Source organism: Aspergillus tubingensis (genome assembly GCF_013340325.1).
Source record: "Aspergillus tubingensis WU-2223L DNA, scaffold_15, whole genome shotgun sequence".
Taxonomy (NCBI): Eukaryota; Fungi; Ascomycota; class Eurotiomycetes; order Eurotiales; family Aspergillaceae; genus Aspergillus; species Aspergillus tubingensis.
In genome coordinates this window covers 152,086-173,916 of record NW_023336289.1, presented here as the reverse complement: position 1 = coordinate 173,916, position 21,831 = coordinate 152,086, and the positions used below count along the sequence as shown (strand labels likewise).

The window sequence follows — 21,831 nt, the reverse complement described above, 5'->3', positions numbered from 1 at the left end:
CAGATCTATTGATATCCCGTTTGACAGATCTGGATGGACGGTGTTCTCCCCGGTTTCCCCTTGGCTGTTGTATTTTTCTATGCTACTCTTCTGCGGGATGTCCTTCGTCTTTCACGGAGCTGGGCAGGGTCATGAGATTCCCCTATACACTTACACCTCTTTTTTGTGCTTGGGGCGGCATTCTGCTATTCGATCACTTGTTCGTCTACCATTTTGTTTCTTTGATTTTTTCTTTTATCTTGCTGGTGAGTCGTCGCATCTTTACGGGGGACGAAGGAATCGGGCTCTTGGAGTTCTATCGCATACCGGGACAAGGACGGGAGTGTAGAAACGCTTTGTAGTTCTTTAGCACCTCGGACCGCAACTGGAGGGACGCAGGGAAACCCGGTCCACCAGGGTTCAGAATACAAGCAGCTTTATGCAACGTTGATGGGGTCAGGTAGTCAGGTAGCAACCACGTAGTGGGTCGGGAGTCGACAGTCGATCTCTGACAGTTTGAGAGGTGAAGAAGGGAAAGTAAGTAGCAAAACAGATCCCCCTCGGATGCTTGCGACGTCATCGACGGGCAGCCCCACGTGCCAGGTCACGGCTGGCTGTCTGTTTGCATTTACTTCTTCTGCTCCTTCTGTCTCTTTCGATGTTTCTGTTACAAGAACTGTCAACCCAACTGCACCATCTCCTGGTCGCCTTACTCTCTGACCCCTTTTTCCTCTTTCTCCTTTACCCCTTTCGTACCCCTCCCTGTTCTTGCTAAGCAAAGACAAAAAGAGAAAGTGAATCGAGCCACCAGGTAATCATCAGATCCAGCTGGACCGCGCGAACGTGATTCATCATCAGCAACCGTGCCACCGCCCTCATTTGTCGGGCTCATCGCCAGAGGCTGAGGAATCCCACCCCCGCCTCATCCAGGCCTCCTTCCTGTGTCTCGTCGCCAGCTCAGCCTCAGATACTGCCTTTTCCTTCGGGCACTTGCAGCTGACTCTCATTGAATTTTCCCTTTCCCCGGCTCATTTAATCTCTTTCGGGTCGCATTTATTGCGCATCTGATCCGCTTTCTTATCTTTTTTTTCCCTTCCTTTCCGCCTTTCCCCTCTTCAGTTTTCTCGTACTTTATTTTCCTTCTACAGCGGTCGCTGCTGTTTACTTTACCAACTTTCTATCTTATTCCATCTATACATCTTGACTACACGACTTGATTACGGTGCGCTTAGCGATCATGTCTCACCATATGGAGGATGCACACAAGCGACCCAAGGGTAAACAAGCCTCTTGCGATCATCCCCGTTCTACGTCTGGTCGCTAATCGGACAGCAGGTATCTTGAAGAACTCCAGCTCTCAAGTTCCCCAGGTCGCGCAGCATGCTCACGCTACTCTGACGATCCCTCCGACCTCGGCCGACTCTACGGACACCAAGGAAATCACGCTTCAGAACACCCTCCAGAATGCCGGTCGACGTCGGTCGTCATCCAACACTCGCCCCGGGTCTTCGTCGCGACGACAGTCTCTTGCCAGCATCCACGGTCATCACGACGAGTCTTCGCCTCGCCTGAAGTGGGACGAAGCCAACCTGTATCTGACCGAGCAGGAGAAGACAGCCAAGATGAAGATCGATGAACCGAAGACTCCCTATGCGCCGCGCTATGACCCCGCCGAAGATGAGGATGAGCTGGCGGGTGAGGAGAGTCTGATTGATGCGCAAGAGGTGGTGGTGGACGAACTGGACAAGACGAAGAAGGCGCACAAGAAGGCGATCGCAGAGGATGATATTCCGGAGTTGGAGCTGGGAGAGGCTGAGGAGTATGGCGGTGATGCGCATATGGGAGATGCGGATCGGATCGTGCGCGAACGAAGCCTGAGCAATGACTCACATCGGGGCGGGAAGCACGTTGTGGTCGGGGCTGGCGAGCTGAATGGCGAGACGGAGTCTGGTGGAGATACGTTGATGACGGCGGGCGAAGCCGAGGCAAAGCATCGCCAGTTCGAGCAGCATCGGAAGAAGCACTATGAGATGCGGAACATTAAGGAACTCCTTGCGTAAGTTGCCCCTCGTTTTCCAGAATGGGACTGGGATTTGTCATGGTGTCTGGTATACTGACGGGTTTCTGATTTGTAGTCACCCGGAAGAGCTCGAGGACGAAATGGACGAAGATGAAGACGAGGGGGACAGCTCGAGCGCCGCGGTGCCGCCCCCGATGCCTAGGATTCCGGAGCGATTTCTAAATGGAGGAAAGTGAGGGTGCGAAAGGATGGACAGGCAGAAAGAGAACTAAATTACTCTACCCGAGAAGGACTTACGACGGGAAGAGGTAAACAGGAAAATGGATGGAAGGAGGGACTAGCTGATTCTTGCTGCATTAAACGGACTCTGTATATTCCCCAGCGTTGTTGTTTGTTCATGATGGGATGGACTTGTATGTATCTATGGGAAGTATTTTGCTTTTTACTACTGTTTTTTCTTTTTTCTTTTCCTACAAGCTGATATGGATTTGTCGGCTCTTTGAGACTCATAGCGATTGATGGGTTGATTGATTGATTGATAGACGAGAGAGATAAAATGAAATGTACGGGGGGAGGAGGAAGTTATGGATTATTGACACGTCTTGTTTTAAAACTAAATACGTAGATACTAGGTACTCCGTAGTAAAATGAGCTAGTTATGTGTCAGGGAACCGAAACAATCCACCCGAAGCAAAGCAGGGAGAGTTCCAGACTGTTGTTGTCTGACCTGCTAACAAGGCCAGGGGGAACTCGTCATCCTTCGCGTCAAAAAATAGCAACCATCAAATACTACTACGAGAAAATAAAAACCAAAATACAGAAAAGACAATTTAGAAAAGAAAAGGAACCAATGCCATCAAGAGAAAAGGTGATAAGTAGTACTAGTGAGTTAGAGCACGCGCCTCTTCGCTAAACCCTCGGGCTGGGCTGTCAAGTCAAATCATCCGACCGACCACCTGAGACAAAAGGAAAGAATAATAATAGTATCAATCAAGGAAGACCAAGAGTTGGCATTACCCTCGAGTACTTACCCGGTGCCTTGCATGTCATGTTGGAGGGAGATGAGTGGATGTGATCAGTCACCGCATGCTGTAGCCTGTCAGGGGGGCATCATATTCTGGTCTCTCTCTCAGTCTCTCAGTCTCTCTCCTGAAACATCCTTGCAGGCCCACTTCAAAAGATTCAGGAGGATGGGATGGATCATTTTGTTCCTAGTACGTAGATAGCTACTTTAGTTTGGTTGCTATTTCTGAGTCACTTGGTTGTGTACCTTTTTTTACTTACTACTTCCCCCAACTCAATAGATCAAGATGCTGAATAAAGTTATAAGGTTTGTTGTTGTCTATATCTATCTATTTAGTAGTGAAAGAGTCATGTATGAGATTGTCAACCATGGGATGATGATGATGGATCCCATGTTTATTTTGTTTGTTTTAATTTTAAACTCTTTGGATCTTGGTCTGAATCGATAGATAATAAAATAATAATAATACTCAGTTGTCTTGTCTGATCGCCGTTGAAACCTCCTAAATGAAATTAACGGCCGCTGCAGCAATTAATTAATTAATCCTCTGCTGCCTCTGATTGGATTGCACGCCTTTTTCTGTGCTTTCTTAGCTTTTCGTCTTTTGCCTGCTTCTGTCGCTTCGCTTCGTTTCTTTTGCGCTTTCTGTCTTTCTTGTTTCTCTCTCTCTTCCTCTCCTTCTTTCTTTTCTTTCTCCCCTACTACTGTGCTAATTTCACGGCTGTCATTGGAAAAAGCCCATCCCACTTTCGCATCCGATCGCATCACGCAATTCCCATACATTCTTTTAATTTCATTTCCTCCCCCCTCTCTCTACTCTTGTCTTCATTAATCAACTACTACCAATAATATCATCCCAGTACATACATCATGGCCGATCAACCCGAAAAGACCGCCGCTGCCGCCGCTCCTGCTGCCCCCGAGGCGCAACCTCCCACCACCACCACTGAGCCTGCGGTTTCCGAATCCCAGCCTCAGCCCGAAGTCGAACAAAAGGTCGAGCCTGCGACGACAGGAGAAGAAGCAGCTTCTCCTGCCCCCGCTGCCGCTGCCACGGAACCTCCCGTGACGGAACCCGCTCCCGCTCCCGCCCAGGAGGCCATCGAAGATAAGAAGGAAGAAGCACCCAAGGAAGAGACCAAGGAGACCAAGACTGAGGAACCCAAGGAGGAGCAAAAGGCGGATGAGCCCAAGGCTGAGCCAAAGGCCGAAGAAGCAAAGGAGGAGGAACAAAAGCCCGCTCAGCCCGAGTATCTGGCCAAGAACCCGGCCCTCAGCCAGTTCTTCGATCGTCTGTCGGCCATTCTCTCCTCCACTGGCTACAATGAGATGTGGGGTGTCACCCTCAAAGACTCTTCGGATGTCCCCACCGTCAACATCCTCATCAAGTTCCTGCGCGCCAACGAGGGTAACGTCAAGCTGGCCGAGGAGCAGCTCACCAAGGCCCTGCAATGGCGCAAGGAGATGAACCCCCTCGCCCTGACCGAGGGCCGCTACAGTGCTGAGCGCTATGGTGGTCTGGGCTATGTCACCAAGTACCCGGAGGCCAATGGCAAGGAGGTCATTGTCACTTGGAACGTCTATGGCAATGTCAAGTCTATTGATCAGACCTTTGGCGATGTGGATGGGTAAGTGCGGCTGCTGTTGCTACTTTTTTGTGATTGATGGGGGTCATATCTAACTGTCACTAGATTCATCAAGTGGCGTGTCGCGCTCATGGAGCTCGCTGTCAAGGACCTAAAGCTGAGCGAGGCGACGACCGTGATCGACTACGACGGCGAGGACCCGTACCAGATGCTCCAGGTCCACGACTACCAGAACGTCAGCTTCCTCCGCCTGAACCCCACCATCAAGGCGGCCAGCAAGAAGACCATCGAGGTGTTCTCCATGGCCTACCCCGAGCTGCTGCGGGAGAAGTTCTTCGTTAACGTGCCTGCCATTATGGGCTGGATGTTCGCTGCCATGAAGGTCTTCCTCAGCAAGAACACCACCCGCAAGTTCCACCCCATCTCCAACGGTGCCAACCTGGCCCGCGAGTTCCCTTCCCTGAAGGACAAGTTCCCCAAGACCTACGGTGGTAACGGCGCGACCCTCGAGGAGGAGGCCTTCACGGTCAACCTTGAGAAGGCCCAGCCTGCTCCGGAAGCCCCCAAGGAGGAGGCTAAGGAGGAGCCCAAGCAGGGGCAGACCGAGGCCCCCAAGGAAGAGGCCAAGGCAGAACCGGCTGAGGCTCCCAAGGAAGAGGTGAAGGCAGAACCGGCTGAGGCTCCCAAGGAAGAGGTGAAGGAGGAAGCCAAGACAGAGCAGCCGGCGGCTGAGGAGCCGACCAAGGCAGAGACTGCAGTGACGGCCCAGGAGGCGCCCGCCGCGGAAGCCAAATAAAAGCAAGCAAGAGGCGTAATTCACGCCTGGTCGGGATGAGGCCAGGATCACTGATCACTTAATTTACGGTAATGGATGGGACAGGTTGGATTGATACCCGGGGGAATCGGTAGAATGATTCCGTGTCGTTTTGCGTACTTGATACCTCTCGATAGTGTGTGTGCTTTATGTTCTGGGATTGATGGGGTGCAGAGGCACTAGATAGTAATATTTAATGTAACAGGTCATATAGCCTCCGATTTAAAGTTCCGATGTTTCTGTCGACTTGACCGTTATTTCATGCGTTCCTGCATGCCGCAGGACTTGATCGTATTAAACATCGTATTCCTGCCTATTTATGCTGATCGCCAGCCAGGCACCCCTGATGACTCAGCAGACAATGTCCCTCATTTCCTGCACCAACAAAACACTCAGCTGCACAACTAAGACTGCACGAACAACAGGCAGCAAATAACATTCGGGCAAGGGAGATTTAGTGTGTTGTTCTTCCTTTCTCCTCTTGAGTGTGGTTGTATCCTATAAACCACCCTTCCCTCTATCCCTCTCCATCAATCCCAACTTTGCCATTCTTCCACCCTTTCTATCCCCCCATATTATAATAATAAGAATAAGTGTACAACAACCCCATCACAATGTCGGGACCTCACATCGGCCCGTGGAGAACTCCCGCCCAAGGCCATCTCACTCCCGACGCCAACGGCGATCTCAAAACCGACTACACGCGCTGGCGTCTCCGCGACGACCGCGGCCGCCAAACCTGGCACTACCTGGAATCCGACGCCGAAAACGAGCAATGGCCTCAATCCATCGCAGATAAGTATTTCCTGGGTCTCCCCACGGGACTTCCCGAGCTCCCTAAACCCCAGACGCCCCTGCAATGCGCCGAGAACGGGCTGGAGTTCTTCTCCAAGTTGCAGCTGGAGCCGGGGAACTGGGCCTGCGAGTATGGTGGACCCATGTTCTTGCTGCCTGTCTTGATTATCACGTATTATGTTACCAACACGCCTATTCCACCGGAGTATGCTACTGAGATTAAGCGCTATTTGTTCGCTAGGCAGCATCCGGAGGATGGTGGGTGGGGGTTGCATATTGAAGCTCATAGTTCGGTGTTTGGCACTTGTATGAATTATGTTACGTTGAGGTTGGTGGGTGTGAGTGAGGAGGATCCGAGGATGGTGAAGGCTAGGGGGTTGTTGCATCGGTTTGGGGGTGCTATTTATGGGCCTCATTGGGCTAAGTTCTCGCTGGCTGTCTTGGGTGTTATGGATTGGGAGTGTGTCAATCCGGTGCCGCCGGAGATTTGGTAAGTTTCTTTCTGGCTGTGATATTGGGTGATTTGTGGATGGGTTGCTGATTCTAGCAGGCTACTTCCTGACTGGGTGCCGTTTGCGCCGTGGCGCTGGTGGATTCATATTCGTCAGGTCTTCTTGCCCATGTCGTATCTATGGTCGAAGAGGTTCTCGCATCCGCTGGACCCTCTCACCAAGCAGCTGCGGCAGGAGCTGTATACCCAGCCGTATGACTCGATTGACTTTGCGGCGCATCGCAACTCAATCCACAAGGCGGACAATTACTACCCCAAGACGTGGCTGCTGAATACTCTTAACTCTTTGCTCGTCAACATCTGGAACCCCTACCTTCGTCTCCCTGCCATTGTACGTCGCGCGGAGGAGTGGACGTGGGAGTTGGTGCGCATGGAGGACGAGAATACCGACTACGCCGGTCTGGGGCCCGTGAGCAACCCGTTCAACATGATTGTGTGCTACGAGCATGACGGTCCGGACAGCTACTCGGTCCGTCGCCACCGCGAACGGCTGCACGACTACATGTGGATGAAGGACGAGGGCATGCTGATGAACGGCACCAACGGCGTCCAGGTGTGGGATACAGCCTTTATCACGCAGAGTATCGTGGTGGCTGGCTTTGGCGATGACCCGAAATGGCGGCCCATGCTCACCAAAGCCCTGGAGTTCCTGGAAGACCATCAGCTCCGCGAGAACGTGCCGGACCAGGAGAAGTGCTACCGCCAGCACCGCAAGGGCGCATGGCCATTCAGCAACAAGACGCAGGGATACACGGTCAGTGACTGCACTGCCGAGGGACTGCGCTCGACCATCCAGCTGCAGGAGATGCACAACTTCCCGAAGCTGATCTCGGAGGAGCGGTTGAAGGACAGCGTCGACTGTCTGCTCCTGATGCAGAACCCTACTGGTGGGTTCACCGAGTACGAAACCACACGGGCATCCGAGAAGGTCGAGTGGCTCAACGCAGCCGAGGTATTCGGTGGAATCATGATCGGATACGACTATCCCGAGTGCACGACGGCGTCCGTCACCGCGCTCTCCCTCTTCAGCAAGTACTATCCGAACTACCGGGCCGCGGAGATCAAGACCGCCAAGGAAAAGGCCGTGCGGTACATCAAGCGGGTGCAGCGCGCCGACGGCAGCTGGTACGGATCGTGGGGCATCTGCTTCACGTACGCGGCGATGTTTGCGCTGGAGAGTCTGGCCAGCGTCGGAGAGACGTACGAGACGAGCGCGGACTCCCGACGCGGATGCGAGTTCCTCATCTCGAAGCAGAAGGAGGACGGCGGCTGGGGCGAGTCATACCTCAGCAGCGAGAAGCACGTCTACGTGCAGCACGAGAAGTCTCAGGTCGTGCAGACCGCATGGGCCAGTCTGGCGCTGATGGAGGCCGGGTATCCGCATAAGGAGCCGCTGCGGAAGGCAATGCAGCTGCTGATGTCGCGGCAGCAGGCCAACGGAGAGTGGTTGCAGGAGTCGATTGAGGGAGTGTTTAACCAATCTTGGTGAGTATACCTTATCTTAACTAGAGATAGCTAAGTACTAACGAGTGACAGCATGATTTCGTACCCCAACTATAAGTTGTACTGGCCGATCCGGGCGTTGGGATTGTATGCGCGCAAGTTTGGCAATGAGGAGTTGGTCTGATTGCAGCAGACTTTTCTATGAGTATATGTATTACTAGTTTACTTACTACTACCTTCTACTAATTGATAATATGATTCAAGTATACTATGATGTTTATAGTTGATCTGGACAGTATAGTATAGTACATGTGTAGCCAATCACGTGGATGCTCCGCTCCCCGCATCTCCAAAGAAGATCATCGAACTTGTTTCGATTCCATTCACCTCACCTGCACTTCACTTTCACTAATTCCTTACTTATTTTCTTCGGATATTCCCTTATAAACAACAATCCTCACCTTTCACATCCCATACTCAGCTCCTACATAACCACATACCTACCCACCTCACCCCACCTACCAAACACCAACACCCCAACACCAATCCCCCAAACAACCTCAACCTCAACACAAAATGAACGCCGCCTCCCTCGGCGACACCGCCCTCCAATCCTCCGACCCCACGACCGCAACCCTGCACTACACGACCGCACTCCTCACGCACCCCCGATCGCCCAGCTACTTCATCAAGCGCTCGACCGCCTTCTCACGCCTAAAGCCGACGCCGAATCTCCCCGCCGCGCTGCACGATGCCGAGTCCGCTGTGCTTCTTGCCCGCGAGCGGGGCAAGCGCGAGTTGATCGTCGAGGCGCAGATGCGCAGAGCCATCGTGTTGTTTCTCATGGGGAGGTATGTGGCTGCGGAGGGGGTGGTGGGGGTTGTGGAGCGGATGGTGGGGTTGGATAAGGAGGGGAATAATGGGGAGGATAAGGAGGAGGGTAAGGAGGAGAAGGTGATGAGGGCGATGGGGGGTGCATCGGGTGGTGCTGGGAAGGGTGTTGAGGCGGAGGTGAGGATTTGGGGGGCGAAGATTAGGGCGAAGGTTAAGGGTTTAGGTGGTGATGGGGAGGGGGATAGGGTGGAGGAGGTGCCGGTGGGGGTTAAGGTGCCTGGGGAGAAGGAGTTGAGGGCGCAGTTGGAGGAGTTGAGGGGGGGGAGTAGGAGTAAGAGTACGGTTGGGGGTGGTGGTGGTGGTGGTGATGAGGAGGGTAAGAAGGTTGAGGATAAGGCTGAGAAGGAGCAGCAGGAGGAGGAGAAAGCCGAGGTTAAGGAAGCTCAGCAACAGCAACAACAGCAGCAGCAACAAGTCAAGGTCCGTCATGAATGGTACCAGTCCGGAGAGACGGTTGTCGTGACGTTGTACGTGAAAGGCGTGCCTAAGGATAAAGTGGCTATTGAGCTGAAAGAGGACTCGGTATGTATTCCCCCATCCTATATTCATAATACATGATGCTAATTTAATTCGTAGACATCCCTCCAATTCCCCCTCCCCTCCGGCGCCGAATACGACTTCACCCTCGACCCGCTCTTCGCCCCCATCGACCCCTCCACCTCCAAGGTCTCCGTCTTCTCCACCAAGATCGAAATCTCCCTGCGCAAGAAATCCCCAGGCCAGAAATGGAGCGCCCTGGAATCCTCCACCGGAATTACTCCACAGCCAGTTACAACTACAGTTGCACCCACTACCACCACCGCGCAAGTCAAACCACAAGCCCAAGGCCCATCATACCCTACCTCCTCCCGCCACGGCGCCAAAGACTGGGATAAGCTCGCTTCAAGCCTAACCCAGAAGTCGAAGAAGGACAAACCCAAGAATAAAGACGCGACTAAGGCAGAAGGAAAAGGAGAAGATGAGGATGATGAAGCATCCGACGCCGAATCCATCAACTCAGACTTCGGCGGCGGCGATGCCGTCGACGGGTTCTTCAAGAAACTCTATGCGAATGCGGACCCAGATACTCGTCGCGCTATGGTGAAGAGTTATGTGGAGAGTCAGGGGACTTCGTTGAGTACGAATTGGGATGAGGTCGGTCAGGGACCGGTTAAGGTTAGGCCGCCTAGTGAGTGATTTCTTTCTTTTTATCACTCTTTCTTGGTTTCATTAAGAGGGGGTGGGGGAAGAAAGAAGGAAAAGGGTGGGAGAGGAAGGGGGAATGCAAATTGCAAGCGTGGAGTTTAATTTTATGGTCTACTTACTATCCATGTTGTGGGTGCATGTGGGTGGTGTTCATGGTTTGGTAGTTTGATTTCTTTAATTCTCTTTGTTTTCTTGTCTTGCTGGTTGTAGCTTAGCTCTGCTTTGCTAGTAATGGTAATCTGGTTGAGATTGAGACTGTGGTATTAGTACTTAGCTGGAAACAGGTACGTAGACTACTGCGAAGTATGCGTCAGTAGAAGCAAGTATAGTATGAGATAATACTATATACACGAAATAACACCCAACCCAGTCAAACGCCAATTAATGAGCAGCAAAAGTAGCAAGAGTAGCATAGCATAGCATAGCAACCTGGCCATATAGCAAGCAAGCAAGCAAGCAAGCAAGCAAGCAAGCAAGCAAGCAAGCGCTTTTATGATAATTCAATCAATCAATCAATCATCCCCAACCACAAACACCAACACCAACACCAATCCATCTTTCTTTATGTCTTCCCAGAGACATGATCAAGAATAAAAGAAGAAGAAGAAGAAGAAGAGAATCTTATAAGCAAACGCATGTTTCATCTCGCCTCTGCATCCACCTCACTTCCATTTCCATCCTGATACAAGAAGAACTGGATAAAGATACACATATCCAACAACAACGTGCCAAAGCTTCCAATCAGCCAAGACAGATTCACCAGAATATACCGACCATACAGCGAGGCCAATTCATCAGATCGACACCGACCATGGTGTCGGCGTTGGCACACGGGTGAATACGCCAGGATGGACAGTACATAGGTCAGATTGCCGATACAGGCGAAGAGGAAGAAAAGTAAGGATACCCCGTCTGTTGACTTGCGGCGGTAGTTGAGGAGGATCTGGGGCAGACGGGATCCGAGGTATAGTACTGCGCAGAGGTAGCCGAAGACTTGGCCTAGTGTGTCCATTTTCAGGTCGTCGGTGCTGTCTTTGTGCTTGTTGTTGTTATTGTTGTTGTTGTCTGAAGAAAGTGATGACCGCTGGCTGATGTACCAGCCTAGGATGCCGGCAAAACAGACGAGGATGATGGCCGAGCCGTTGAAAAAGGTGGCTTGGAGCATTGTTAGAGTTCGAGGTGGACGGGGTTGCTTGGTAGGTTCGACGAGGGGAGTCGCTGGGGAGAGGTGAGTTCCGTCGACGGTCGTGTGAAGGAATGAAGAGGCGGAGTGACGGCGATGGGCGAGCAGGGGTTGGTGATGAGGGGTGATTGTTGCCGATGATGCTGGGCTGCGGGTGTCCAGAGGAGCCTGGTAAGAGGCACTGCGGCGTTTGGAAGAAAGCAACGCGGTGTGCTCTGTGGGTTTCCGAGGCACGACAGGAGAGGGAATCTCCGTGTCCTCGTCGTAGGCATCCGTCGTGATGGGAGATGCAGGTCGCGGTGGCGTGGATGGCTCGTCGCGCAGGGTGAATCCCCGGTAGTAGAAGCATTGAGCTAGGAGCACCACATCGGCTAGGGTGTAGTATACCGCAAGAATGATCATGGTTGGCAGCACGCCCTGCAGGACGGCGCCCAGGATGTTGAACACATCGCCGGCAAGCCAGACGATGAGGAAAAGAAGCGATAGGCCATCAGCTGAGCCGCGACGGAAATTTTCGATGATCTGTGGAGAGAAGACAACAACCCAGCACGCAATCGAGATGGATCTATGTCGGTGGTCAATATTAACACATCCAATTCTCTCTAGTCTGGCGTAAACATACCCACATATGCCACTCAGTGCCTCTAGATCTATATTGCCGGTGACTGCGGGAAACATGTCCGGACTGTGCGAACGAGAGAGCGATTGGGCGTTTCCCCAATCAATGCTCTACTCTATAGTCTAAACAGAAAGAGGCAAGCAAAATCGGTCGACAGCAAACAAAGACGCGTTGAGGGAATGAAGCAGATGGCCGGCGATGACGTTCGCAGAGTCTGCGAAGGGTGCAGATCACGTGGGGCGATCCGGGGTAGCTCTCTCAGTCTAGACCAAGAATGGACACCCAGATCGACTGCTTCCACTTTTCTTCTTCCTGGTGACGCTTTGTTCCTTGTCTCGACGACAATATCCTGCATCATCTATTCTGGTCTTCTGACCATTCAGTGCCATCTGATTTAGCAAATTTTCCCCCCGTGTAGACCTACCATTCATTTCATCCTCCATAGAATTGCGTACGTCATGTGATTGATTAGTCAAGCCTGACGTCGGTCATCAACCATCGCCCATCTGAACCAATTCTCTTGCAGCTTCAACTCTCTCAATCATGTGGCTTCAATGACTGCTCCAGCAATTCGGATTCCCTTTACGGGCCCTCTACCTCCGCCGATTATTGTCCCTCCGTCCGCACGCACGGTCGCAGGTGCCATTGATGCGCTCTTGACCTTTTTGACGGCCCCTCCGTCGCCGCATCTGCGCGGCGTTGATGTAGGCAGGCATTCCCAGACAGTGCTCTTGACAGGCGCTGGCATCTCGGTAGCTTCAGGCTTATCCGATTATCGGGGTGAGAATGGCACGTACATCACAAACAAGACGTATCGACCGATCTACTACCACGAGTTCGTTGCTCGCCATGAGTTTCGCAAGCGATACTGGGCGCGAAGCTTCATTGGGTGGCCTGGACTCCTCAAGGCGAAGCCAAATTCGACGCACTGGGCTATAAAAGACATTGGTACGAAAGGCTACATTAGTTCAGTGGTGACGCAAAATGTCGACTCCTTCCATTCTGTCGCACATCCCGAGCTACCCACTCTCGAACTCCACGGCTACTTACGTTCTGCGGTCTGCATCAATTGTCGAACTGAAGTTCCACGGGACGAGTTTCAGCAATCGCTCGAGAGGCTGAATCCGGCTTGGGCAGAGTTTCTCAAGAAAATGGTCGATATTGGTGCACTGAACGCGGACAACCCTGAGGAGCAGAGACGGAGGGGCTTGAAAATCAACCCGGATGGTGATGTAGATCTACCAGAAGCCCCTTACTCGACCTTTCGGTATCCAGCATGTCCAACCTGTTTAGAAAAGCCACCCCGACTGCAGGACGGGTCCCAATCCCGGGTGGAGGTAGAGCGCGATGGGGCTTGGCTTCCAAGTTCTACAGCGGGGATTTTGAAGCCGGCGGTCATTATGTTTGGAGAGAATATCGACCCAGCCGTCAAGGTGGGTGCAGAAGAGGCCATCGACGATGCGGGCAGACTCCTTGTCCTGGGGAGTAGTCTTGCCACATACTCGGCGTGGCGCCTAGTGGAAAGGGCCTATAAGCGAGGGATGCCGATTGGCATCATCAACATAGGAGGCGTCCGGAATGAGTCGATCCTCTTTAGCAAGGCGGAACAAGAAACGGAGGCTGTATGCCGGCATGTCCGTTGCAGTCTCCCATCCCAGGACATTCTAGGCCCTGTGGCAGCACAACTGCCTTCACTTACTCGTCATTAGTGTCCTTGTATAGATTGAAGAGGATGTGATGTATAGATGACAGTGAGCTGTGTGACCCGTTCAGATAAGCAGCATAGTATAGTATATACAAGCGATCAAAGTCATAATTCAAGCTTGCGTCATTAGAGACGTTATTATTTCAAGATAGCAGTATTCATCAAGTGGAATAGTCTAGAAAAAGATAATTATAGCCACGCCAAATTGATTGGCAACGGCGAGTTGGGGGCAGGCATGAAATAGACGCCGGGATACTAGTGGAGACCAGGCAGGCAAGACTGAGGAGAAGGGAAAGTGATGGCGGGCCAGTCAGCCGCCCGTCCGCTGTTCGATGCCAGCGCGGGGCTCTGCATTCGCCGGTTCAGATCAGCATGGACATGGACGGTCGCGACCGCTCAAAAAGCAAGACATTGCAACCTCCAACCTCCGAATATCTGGATCTCATCTCTAACTTGGCCTCTCCCAAAACTTTTCTCTTCCATCCTCCGCGCTCCACCTCTCGTTCGCATCCAACTCCTGCTGCGCAGAGTACCACCGTCGCGCCATCAACCACCATGGACAAGCAGCAGCCCAGCTCCTTCCAGCAGCTGGAAAAGGTGTGTTTTGATAGCTTCCCTACCATAGACTGAGAGATTACCCAGTCAGACAGAAAGTCGTGATGCTAACTGCTGATTCTAGCTCGGAGAAGGCACCTATGCCACCGTACGAACCCCTCCCTCCGCACGGCCGATCCTCTAAATCGCACGATGTACTGACACTCACACAGGTCTTCAAAGGACGCAACCGCCAAACAGGTGAGCTGGTTGCCCTGAAAGAGATCCACCTCGACTCCGAAGAGGGAACACCATCCACCGCCATCCGAGAAATCTCGTTGATGAAGGAGCTGAAGCACGAAAGCATCGTCTCGCTCTATGATGTGATTCACACGGAGAACAAACTCATGCTCGTCTTTGAGTACATGGACAAGGATCTGAAGAAGTATATGGATACCCGCGCCGACCGCGGTCAGTTGGACCAAGCCACAATCAAATCATTTATGCACCAGCTTCTCAAGGGCATTGCGTTTTGCCACGAGAACCGCGTCCTCCACCGCGATCTGAAGCCTCAAAACCTCCTGATCAATAAAAAGGGACAACTCAAACTTGGAGATTTCGGTCTCGCCCGTGCCTTTGGCATCCCCGTCAACACTTTCTCCAACGAAGTCGTGACCCTGTGGTACCGTGCCCCGGATGTACTTCTGGGCAGCCGCACATATAATACGAGCATCGACATCTGGTCTGCTGGATGTATCATGGCGGAACTCTACACCGGCCGTCCTCTGTTCCCCGGCACCACCAACGAAGACCAGCTTATCAAGATCTTCCGTCTCATGGGTACCCCTTCGGAACGCTCATGGCCCGGCATCTCCCAGCTCCCGGAGTACAAGCCAAACTTCCACGTCTATGCCACGCAGGACCTCAGTCTCATTCTCCCCCAAATCGACCCCCTAGGTTTGGATCTTTTGAGCCGGATGCTGCAACTACGACCAGAGATGCGGATTAGTGCCCAAGACGCACTGGTACACCCCTGGTTCCGCGATCTTCCACAATTGCAGGCACAGTTGCAGCAACAGCAGCAGCAGCAACAAATGGCTGGAGCGTATGGCGGCATGGTTCCCCAACAGCAAGCATACTGAGATTCTTCCTTTGATCCGTCTTTGTTTTCCTTCTAGTTCGTTTTCATCATGTACAGCCTTTCGTTTACCTTGGCTTTCGTTCATCTGCCCCCTTCGTGGAAGGCTTGACGAGCAACGGATTCGGTTTTAGAATGGGGAGAGCGCGGCGTTTGACTCCTAAGAGGACATTCAAATGATTCTTTCTGTTTTCTCTTTCTTTGCGGTGCATATGGCCGATGGCATTTCGTAGATAAACTTGATCATGATATTCAACGTTCGCTCACCAATTACCTTGCCTGTCATAGTGATTTGTAACTTTTACTAGCAGCAGCAAACGACTATGATATTTGATGCAGACATGCTTTGTTCCTGGCGAGCCTTTATTAACTAGTCTCTATAGAGCCCTAAAACATATACAGTAACCAATTTCAGCTCTTCATACATCCAGCGCAACCGCAACATAGCAAAAGAACACGATGAATTTATTGAACCTAATTCAAGCACAAGACACATAAGTAACCCCACAAAGTGTACTAAACAGGTACCTAACCCTGCGATATATAGAGGTACCCGACCCATCTACCCAGATCTATACCAATCACGTGATACGTAGTAGTCGCGCGTCTCCCGGCGCGTCTCCCCAATCCCCATCAATCAATCAACCAATCTCCATACTTAATCCTACAACCACAAAACAACAACAACAACGACCCAAAGGAGCCTCCGAAACAAACCATACCTCAAGGCATAACATCACGAAAATACCGCACCCCGATAAAACTCCCCAAGTACCTACCTACCTACCTACCTACCTCAACCCCGCCCAACCCAACCGACGAACGAAACGAACGCAATAAACCAAACCATGTCCACCGAACCGACCACCCAAAGACCAGGCGCCTCGCCCTCACCACCGCCTCCCGCGCCAGTCCCCCTAACACCCGGCCCGCGCGCCTCCAAACTCCAAGAGATCTTCGACAAGGCGCTGGCGCGCACGCTGCGCGCAAACTCGTACGCGAATTTCAGCGGGTGTTTTCCGACGCCGGCGAAACATGTCCCGGCTAGTTTGGAGAGTGTGTGGAGACAGTTGAATGCGAAGTTGGAGGAGAGTGCCAAGGCTGAGTTCGAGGATATCTTGGCCGAGAGGGATGCTGTTAGGCAGTTGAATGAGTTGGATCGGTTGGTTGGTGAGGCGAGGGTTAGGAAGGAGAGAGGGGTGGGTGGGGATAGTGTTGCGTATGTTTTTCCCCCTTTCTTTCTTGACAGTTTTGTTTGTTGCTATTTGGTATTGTTGGATTGGGGAAGAGGAGTGGATGATGGATGGCTAACTGGTTTATTTGTTGGTAGGCCGCATACGTTGAGTCCGGAGGAATTGTACAAAGCGCATCTGTTGCCGCATCTGATGGAGACGCAGGCTGATTTGGATGCCAAGATTAATTCGGTGCAGAATCAGAATGCCGAGTTGGCTGGGAAGGTCCAGGCGCAGAGGTCTGAGATTGAGAGTTTGTTGTCCGGGTTGGAGGCTGTGGTTGCTGATTTGGAGGGTGCTGCCGCCGCGACGACGCAGTTTACGAGTGAGCATCAGCTTCGACAAGAAGCTGCGCAGATGGATGGAGAGGTTAAGGCTAGATCCGAGATCTGATCTGGTGGCTTGCGATTTCTACGATGGCGGGGACAGGCTTCCCTTTCAACGTTCGAATGGGCCGGGGTATAGTATAACTACGACAACAATATCTCCATATCGCCGGGACCCATCCATCCCTCTTCGACCACATCCTCCGCAACGACCATCAGCTCCTTGGGCGCAGCTCTGCGAAGCTGCTGGAGTTTGTCCTTTTGGCCTGCCAGTGCAGCGGCGATGGCCTCCTTGCAAGTTCCGTCTCGTTCTTCATCCGCAGCACCGTCCCTCTTTGCCAAGGCTGCTGCACCGCGGTAATAAGTCTGGGCGTTGCGCAGCAGTGTAGCTGCGTTGTCTCGGGCCATGTTATAGTCCCATGGAGCCAAGCCAAGCCTCCACCTACCCATCTCCACGTCTCCCCGTGCCAGATGAATCTTTGGCAAGTTTTCAGCAGTGGGGAGTTTGGACGCTTTGCTCAGTGCGTCCAAGGCAGCGGACAGTGATTGCCATCGAAGAGACAGCGCTTTCGCAAAGGCCTCCGGCTCATACGGAGGGAGATCTGTGAGCGCCGTGTTGAAAGAAGTGAGCGCGTCGGCTTTGCTGCACAGACCATCCGGGTCGTTGGATAGATCTAGATCGGGGCCGAAAGCTCGTGAGACTTCTTCGGAGTATGTTCCAACTTCAGTCCGTCCGCTTCTGTACAGGACCTCATTCAGGGCGCAGGCGAACTTGGCACGAGCCAGAGTGGCCTCGTAGTGCCTGTTTGACCCCTCGACATATGCTGAGATTCGTTTCTGCAGCTGCTCGGATGAATACTCTTCTACCCAAGTGACTCCTACTTCCGGGTTGAATGTGAGTAGGTTACAGAGGCTTGTGATGGCATCCAGTTGTGCCACAGCAGTGTCGACGAGTGTGTCCTTGGTTACGGGCTCAACAATCGCAGCCCATTGTTCTTGCTGATCTGAAGACTTCGAATCGTCCGCAGGTGGCATTTCTGGCGGTGTATCTTGCATCTGCGTTTCAGCAGGGTCTGTTCCGCCGGACGTCATCTGGTTGATCTGCTCCTGCATTTCGGTGTACTTGAGTTCCTGTACAGTTAGGCAACGTTGGAAGAGTTCTATGGCTTCTTGCAAAAGCTTCACTGCCTGGGAGAGCCGGTCATCCGATGGACGTTTGGCTTCGGTCAAGGCCTCGGCAATGCTGGTGAGTACTTGGGCTGTGTTGAAGAGCGCATCTGCATTGTCTTGCTCCAGGTCAAGCGCTGCTCTGTGAGAATCAAGCGCTACTCGCAGTACGTCCAATAGCGGCGCAGACAGCTGAGCAGCTAGCCTGGGATGTTGTGTGATTTCATACTGAACTCTCGCTCTATCAGACGTCAGTACCTAAGGTTACTTACTGATGGACGCGGCCATAATGAGTAGATAGAGCAACAATGAAATCGGATGGCGTATGACGTACTTGTTATAAGCCAGGTCAAAAGCAGTGGGATGTTTGCTCAAGCCTTCGTCATAGGTATTGATGGCGCGCATGAAGAAGCGCAGGGATTTGGCTGCATCTCCGGCGCGCCATTTCTCTCCGGCCTCTTCCTGTTCGACACCGACTGGAACATTATTGGTTAGCTAGACGGCAATATATGACAGGCGATTGACCAAATGAATATAATTCAGTTCTGATGCTGGGTGACTCACGGGCTAGGTATTCATCTGCAGTTTCCGGGGCCTATGCAGTAGTATTAGAGGGAAAGTAGTACTCGCGGTCGAAGGGTCAATTGAGCATACCCGCTGTGTCGCCTTTTTCTTATTAGGCTTGGTGTCCTTGAGGAAAGACTTTGGCTTGGGCATTTTCAGCGTTCAGGTGCGGCCAGAGTTTTCCGATGAATAGATTCCTCGGAGCAATAAATACAAAGCACAGTGGATGTTAGGCTAAAATATGTGTATCAAATGAGAAGCTGCAAAATCAACAAGTATATGATGACGTCCCGCGATGTTTTCTTCGAAAATAAGAAAGACGAGGGGTAGCTCCATAATGCCGGCGTTACGGAGATACCGCCTTAGCGCCCGCTTTGAGATTAGTAGGGAGTAATATCCCCCGTCTAATCATAAATATAGTACTTTTGACAGACTTAAGATAAATTAAGTGGCCCAAAAATTCATTTAGATAAGATGAGATTCTATCTAGCTATCAGAACTATAAAACAACGGGCTTATCAACTGATACTATGAGCGGTCAGCACCTAGTCTACTACTAGTCCATGCTGAGTGGACTGCCCTACACGGAAATTCACCGTCGGAGAAGCACTCCCGCTCCAATGCAAGTCAGCCAGAGTGATAGTGTGCAAGCAAATCCCGTAAGTCTGGCCAAACAAGAAATGATATTCGCCCTTTGCCCTTCAACAACCGGCAGCGGTGTCGTGCATATTGAAGATCCTTCAGACGGGACGGAGCAATCAATCAATCATGCATGTCTTACATCGTTTGCAGTCTTACAGCCAGTTTTCTTACTACTCAAGACAAGACAGGAAAAAAGGAATTTCATAATACATCACATGTTATTATTGTATGCCAAACACTATTGAGTGAGTTGGCACGGAAGAACCGGGAGTAGGCGGAGGGAGTAGAGAAGGTTTGCTGGGGTTCAAGGACCAAGGAAATGGGGGCCGCTTGGTGGATGAAGAAGATGCGTTGCTGCTGCTGCTGCCATCGTCGGATCCGCGTGGCTGCCCACTTGCCCGCACGTGGCGGGCCTGGCCGGGAAGGGCCTGAACACACTCTTACAGTTACAGTAAAGTAAGTAGTTAAGTTATCTAGTTAGTTTTCATAACTAATTGAAGTCAATAATCCTCCTAGTGGTGGAATTCCCGCTGTTTTAACTACGAACTAGTGGTGTATAGATATAGTTGGGTACCATCTGTGGCATTGTAAGAGAGACTTGGTTCTTTCAGTCTGAAAAATGAATCAAGAACGTGTGCAGAATACTCAAGAAAAAGCAAGCATCTCTAATTTAGTTTGCAGGCCTAAACTGGTAGATATTTAGTACTACTACCTCTCTTACGTACCTGGGAATAGGGGCAGCTGATATGGTATGATGCATCCACTCCGTTTGGTCTGCTCCTTTCAGCCAGCCGATCGCCAAATCCCTCAAGTATACTCCTACTCCGTAATTTCAAGAGCATGACGATCAATCCGTCGGGCGCGCAAGCATCCCTGTTTGGTGATGGCGCTCGTGTCTGCCGCCGACGTCCCAACAGAGTCCGGTGTCTCAGGCTGCCTGCGATGGTTTAGCCGGCCTCCAAATGGGTCGCATACCCATCTTTTTGTCCTTGCCGACCACTGCACTAGACACTAAATATTACTGGAGAAGCATGAGAAAAACGGGCTTGTAACCATACTAGTTAGTATGTACCTCACCACTATCAACTCTATCTATCTCTCGTGCCAGTTAACCAACAAAGTTCCCTTCACCCACAAAGATAAATACAAGATCTGGGCAAAGGAGGGGATCATAGAGAGAATCAGGACAGGAAAACCTTAAAAAGCCGTCCAAACGACAACCCCCCTCTCCAATCCTTTCCGACCGTCGACGAGGAAGAAGATTTTATCAGCATTGCGTTTTGGCGCCTGCCGGTGACCCACCCCATCCGCCTCCTTCGCCCCCGGCCTCTCCTGAGTTGAATGCATGGCACGGCTGCGCGCAGTCCTACACTCTCATCAACGACCTCGTTCTTGCTCTTACTCTTACTCTTACTCTTCCTCTTCTTTTGATTTTGCCCACGTCAGATATCTCTTCTGATCTATACTGATCGCATACAGACCCTGGAAGTAATTGACTGCCCCAAGGTGAGAACCCCTCTTCTCTCCAGCCCTGCTGATCCCGGCTCAATCAAGTGCCTTGAACCACTCGTCGGGATCATTCTCCCAGAAAAAAAAACTTCCCGATTAGTTATTGATACCTTGCCTTCCCTTTATTCCCTCCTTTATTTTCTCGACTGTGGACCTTTCCGTCTGCTTGTCTGGATTTCGCGTTTCTTCGGTCCTGCTGCAGTCGTTCCTTTGATATCCGCACCTCTTTTAAGTTCTCGCTTCGCTGACCGGGGTACAATTCCATCTTACAGGTTACGTACGGTCTTCCCGGAAGCCTCGCAGCCTTTGTCGTTCCACTATTCTGCACACGCTTTGAACTGCACGCAATATACGACCCACCGCATCCTACCACGATAGTGGACATGGCTAGACATACATCGCTTGAATCTGAGAGACCCATCATGGCCCAGTCGGTAAGTCTACATGGACTACGTGCGATGTCCACGCACTTATCGCCGTCGCAATCTCGTCTGATTCGATCATAGGCACGTACCTCCAAGCGGTTCTCGACCGTCAGCGAAGCCCCTACGGTCGCCTCGTCGGAAACCACCTTTGCAGGTCTACCGGCCGGAGACCCCAGACTGGCCGATTTCCACAATCTCCGCGATGGACTGGAGCGCCTGGAAAACAAGCCCCTTCTGAAGCAACGTTTCGTTCCCACCCCGGAGAAGACCGATAACTTGAGCAAGTTGGCATTGGGTGCCAAGGTGGAGCGCGCCCTTGGACGTAGAATGACCAGCCAGGACGCTGTTATGCGAGAACCCGTGCTGAACGAAAAAGCGGTGGTGGAAGCCCCGTGAGTTGTTGCGGACGTGTCGTGTGGTGTTGACCGAAAGTTTGCATTTTGATACCTTACTACTGGACCTTTTGCTCCCTGTCCCCATGGCCACCTGGGCCACGGCTGTTCTAATGTTGCATGTTTTCCCGGCTTGCCAGATTT

The 21,831-nt window shown here is 51.8% G+C and overlaps 10 protein-coding genes across 10 annotated transcripts; 8 read left to right on the top strand and 2 right to left on the bottom strand.

The window, feature by feature from the left end:
- Positions 1 to 1,216: 1,216 nt before the first annotated feature.
- Positions 1,217 to 2,235, top strand: AtWU_10885 (PP1-complex regulatory subunit GLC8; the record flags this gene model as incomplete). Its single annotated transcript, XM_035505987.1, has 3 exons — positions 1,217 to 1,256; positions 1,315 to 2,035; positions 2,115 to 2,235. 3 exons carry the CDS (start codon positions 1,217 to 1,219, stop codon positions 2,233 to 2,235), a joined length of 882 nt encoding a protein of 293 aa, XP_035361880.1.
- Positions 2,236 to 3,893: 1,658 nt separating this feature from the next.
- Positions 3,894 to 5,405, top strand: sfh5 (CRAL/TRIO domain protein; the record flags this gene model as incomplete). Its single annotated transcript, XM_035505986.1, has 2 exons — positions 3,894 to 4,651; positions 4,715 to 5,405. 2 exons carry the CDS (start codon positions 3,894 to 3,896, stop codon positions 5,403 to 5,405), a joined length of 1,449 nt encoding a protein of 482 aa, XP_035361879.1.
- Positions 5,406 to 6,037: 632 nt separating this feature from the next.
- AtWU_10883 (terpene cyclase/mutase family protein) lies at positions 6,038 to 8,356 on the top strand (the record flags this gene model as incomplete). The annotated part of the gene is made up of 3 exons (XM_035505985.1): positions 6,038 to 6,708; positions 6,769 to 8,214; positions 8,266 to 8,356. 3 exons carry the CDS (start codon positions 6,038 to 6,040, stop codon positions 8,354 to 8,356), a joined length of 2,208 nt encoding a protein of 735 aa, XP_035361878.1.
- Positions 8,357 to 8,748: 392 nt separating this feature from the next.
- Positions 8,749 to 10,242, top strand: AtWU_10882 (co-chaperone SGT1; the record flags this gene model as incomplete). The annotated part of the gene is made up of 2 exons (XM_035505984.1): positions 8,749 to 9,588; positions 9,643 to 10,242. The coding sequence occupies 2 exons, from the start codon at positions 8,749 to 8,751 to the stop codon at positions 10,240 to 10,242; spliced, it is 1,440 nt and encodes a 479-aa protein (XP_035361877.1).
- A 649-nt stretch (positions 10,243 to 10,891) lies between these two features.
- AtWU_10881 (PQ loop repeat protein) lies at positions 10,892 to 12,112 on the bottom strand (the record flags this gene model as incomplete). The annotated part of the gene is made up of 2 exons (XM_035505983.1): positions 10,892 to 11,999; positions 12,057 to 12,112. 2 exons carry the CDS (start codon positions 12,110 to 12,112, stop codon positions 10,892 to 10,894), a joined length of 1,164 nt encoding a protein of 387 aa, XP_035361876.1.
- A 495-nt stretch (positions 12,113 to 12,607) lies between these two features.
- On the top strand, positions 12,608 to 13,762 carry AtWU_10880 (putative SIR2 family histone deacetylase; the record flags this gene model as incomplete). The annotated part of the gene is made up of 1 exon (XM_035505982.1): positions 12,608 to 13,762. The coding sequence occupies one exon, from the start codon at positions 12,608 to 12,610 to the stop codon at positions 13,760 to 13,762; it is 1,155 nt and encodes a 384-aa protein (XP_035361875.1).
- Positions 13,763 to 14,130: 368 nt separating this feature from the next.
- On the top strand, positions 14,131 to 15,434 carry AtWU_10879 (cyclin-dependent serine/threonine-protein kinase phoA; the record flags this gene model as incomplete). Its single annotated transcript, XM_035505981.1, has 3 exons — positions 14,131 to 14,355; positions 14,438 to 14,461; positions 14,526 to 15,434. The coding sequence occupies 3 exons, from the start codon at positions 14,131 to 14,133 to the stop codon at positions 15,432 to 15,434; spliced, it is 1,158 nt and encodes a 385-aa protein (XP_035361874.1).
- Positions 15,435 to 16,278: 844 nt separating this feature from the next.
- On the top strand, positions 16,279 to 17,055 carry AtWU_10878 (PMF1/NNF1 family protein; the record flags this gene model as incomplete). The annotated part of the gene is made up of 2 exons (XM_035505980.1): positions 16,279 to 16,649; positions 16,761 to 17,055. 2 exons carry the CDS (start codon positions 16,279 to 16,281, stop codon positions 17,053 to 17,055), a joined length of 666 nt encoding a protein of 221 aa, XP_035361873.1.
- Positions 17,056 to 17,132: 77 nt separating this feature from the next.
- AtWU_10877 (uncharacterized protein) lies at positions 17,133 to 18,872 on the bottom strand (the record flags this gene model as incomplete). The annotated part of the gene is made up of 4 exons (XM_035505979.1): positions 17,133 to 18,396; positions 18,490 to 18,631; positions 18,720 to 18,750; positions 18,810 to 18,872. 4 exons carry the CDS (start codon positions 18,870 to 18,872, stop codon positions 17,133 to 17,135), a joined length of 1,500 nt encoding a protein of 499 aa, XP_035361872.1.
- Positions 18,873 to 20,323: 1,451 nt separating this feature from the next.
- AtWU_10876 (uncharacterized protein) lies at positions 20,324 to 21,691 on the top strand (the record flags this gene model as incomplete). The annotated part of the gene is made up of 5 exons (XM_035505978.1): positions 20,324 to 20,409; positions 20,567 to 20,654; positions 20,841 to 20,867; positions 21,143 to 21,304; positions 21,377 to 21,691. The coding sequence occupies 5 exons, from the start codon at positions 20,324 to 20,326 to the stop codon at positions 21,689 to 21,691; spliced, it is 678 nt and encodes a 225-aa protein (XP_035361871.1).
- Positions 21,692 to 21,831: the final 140 nt, after the last annotated feature.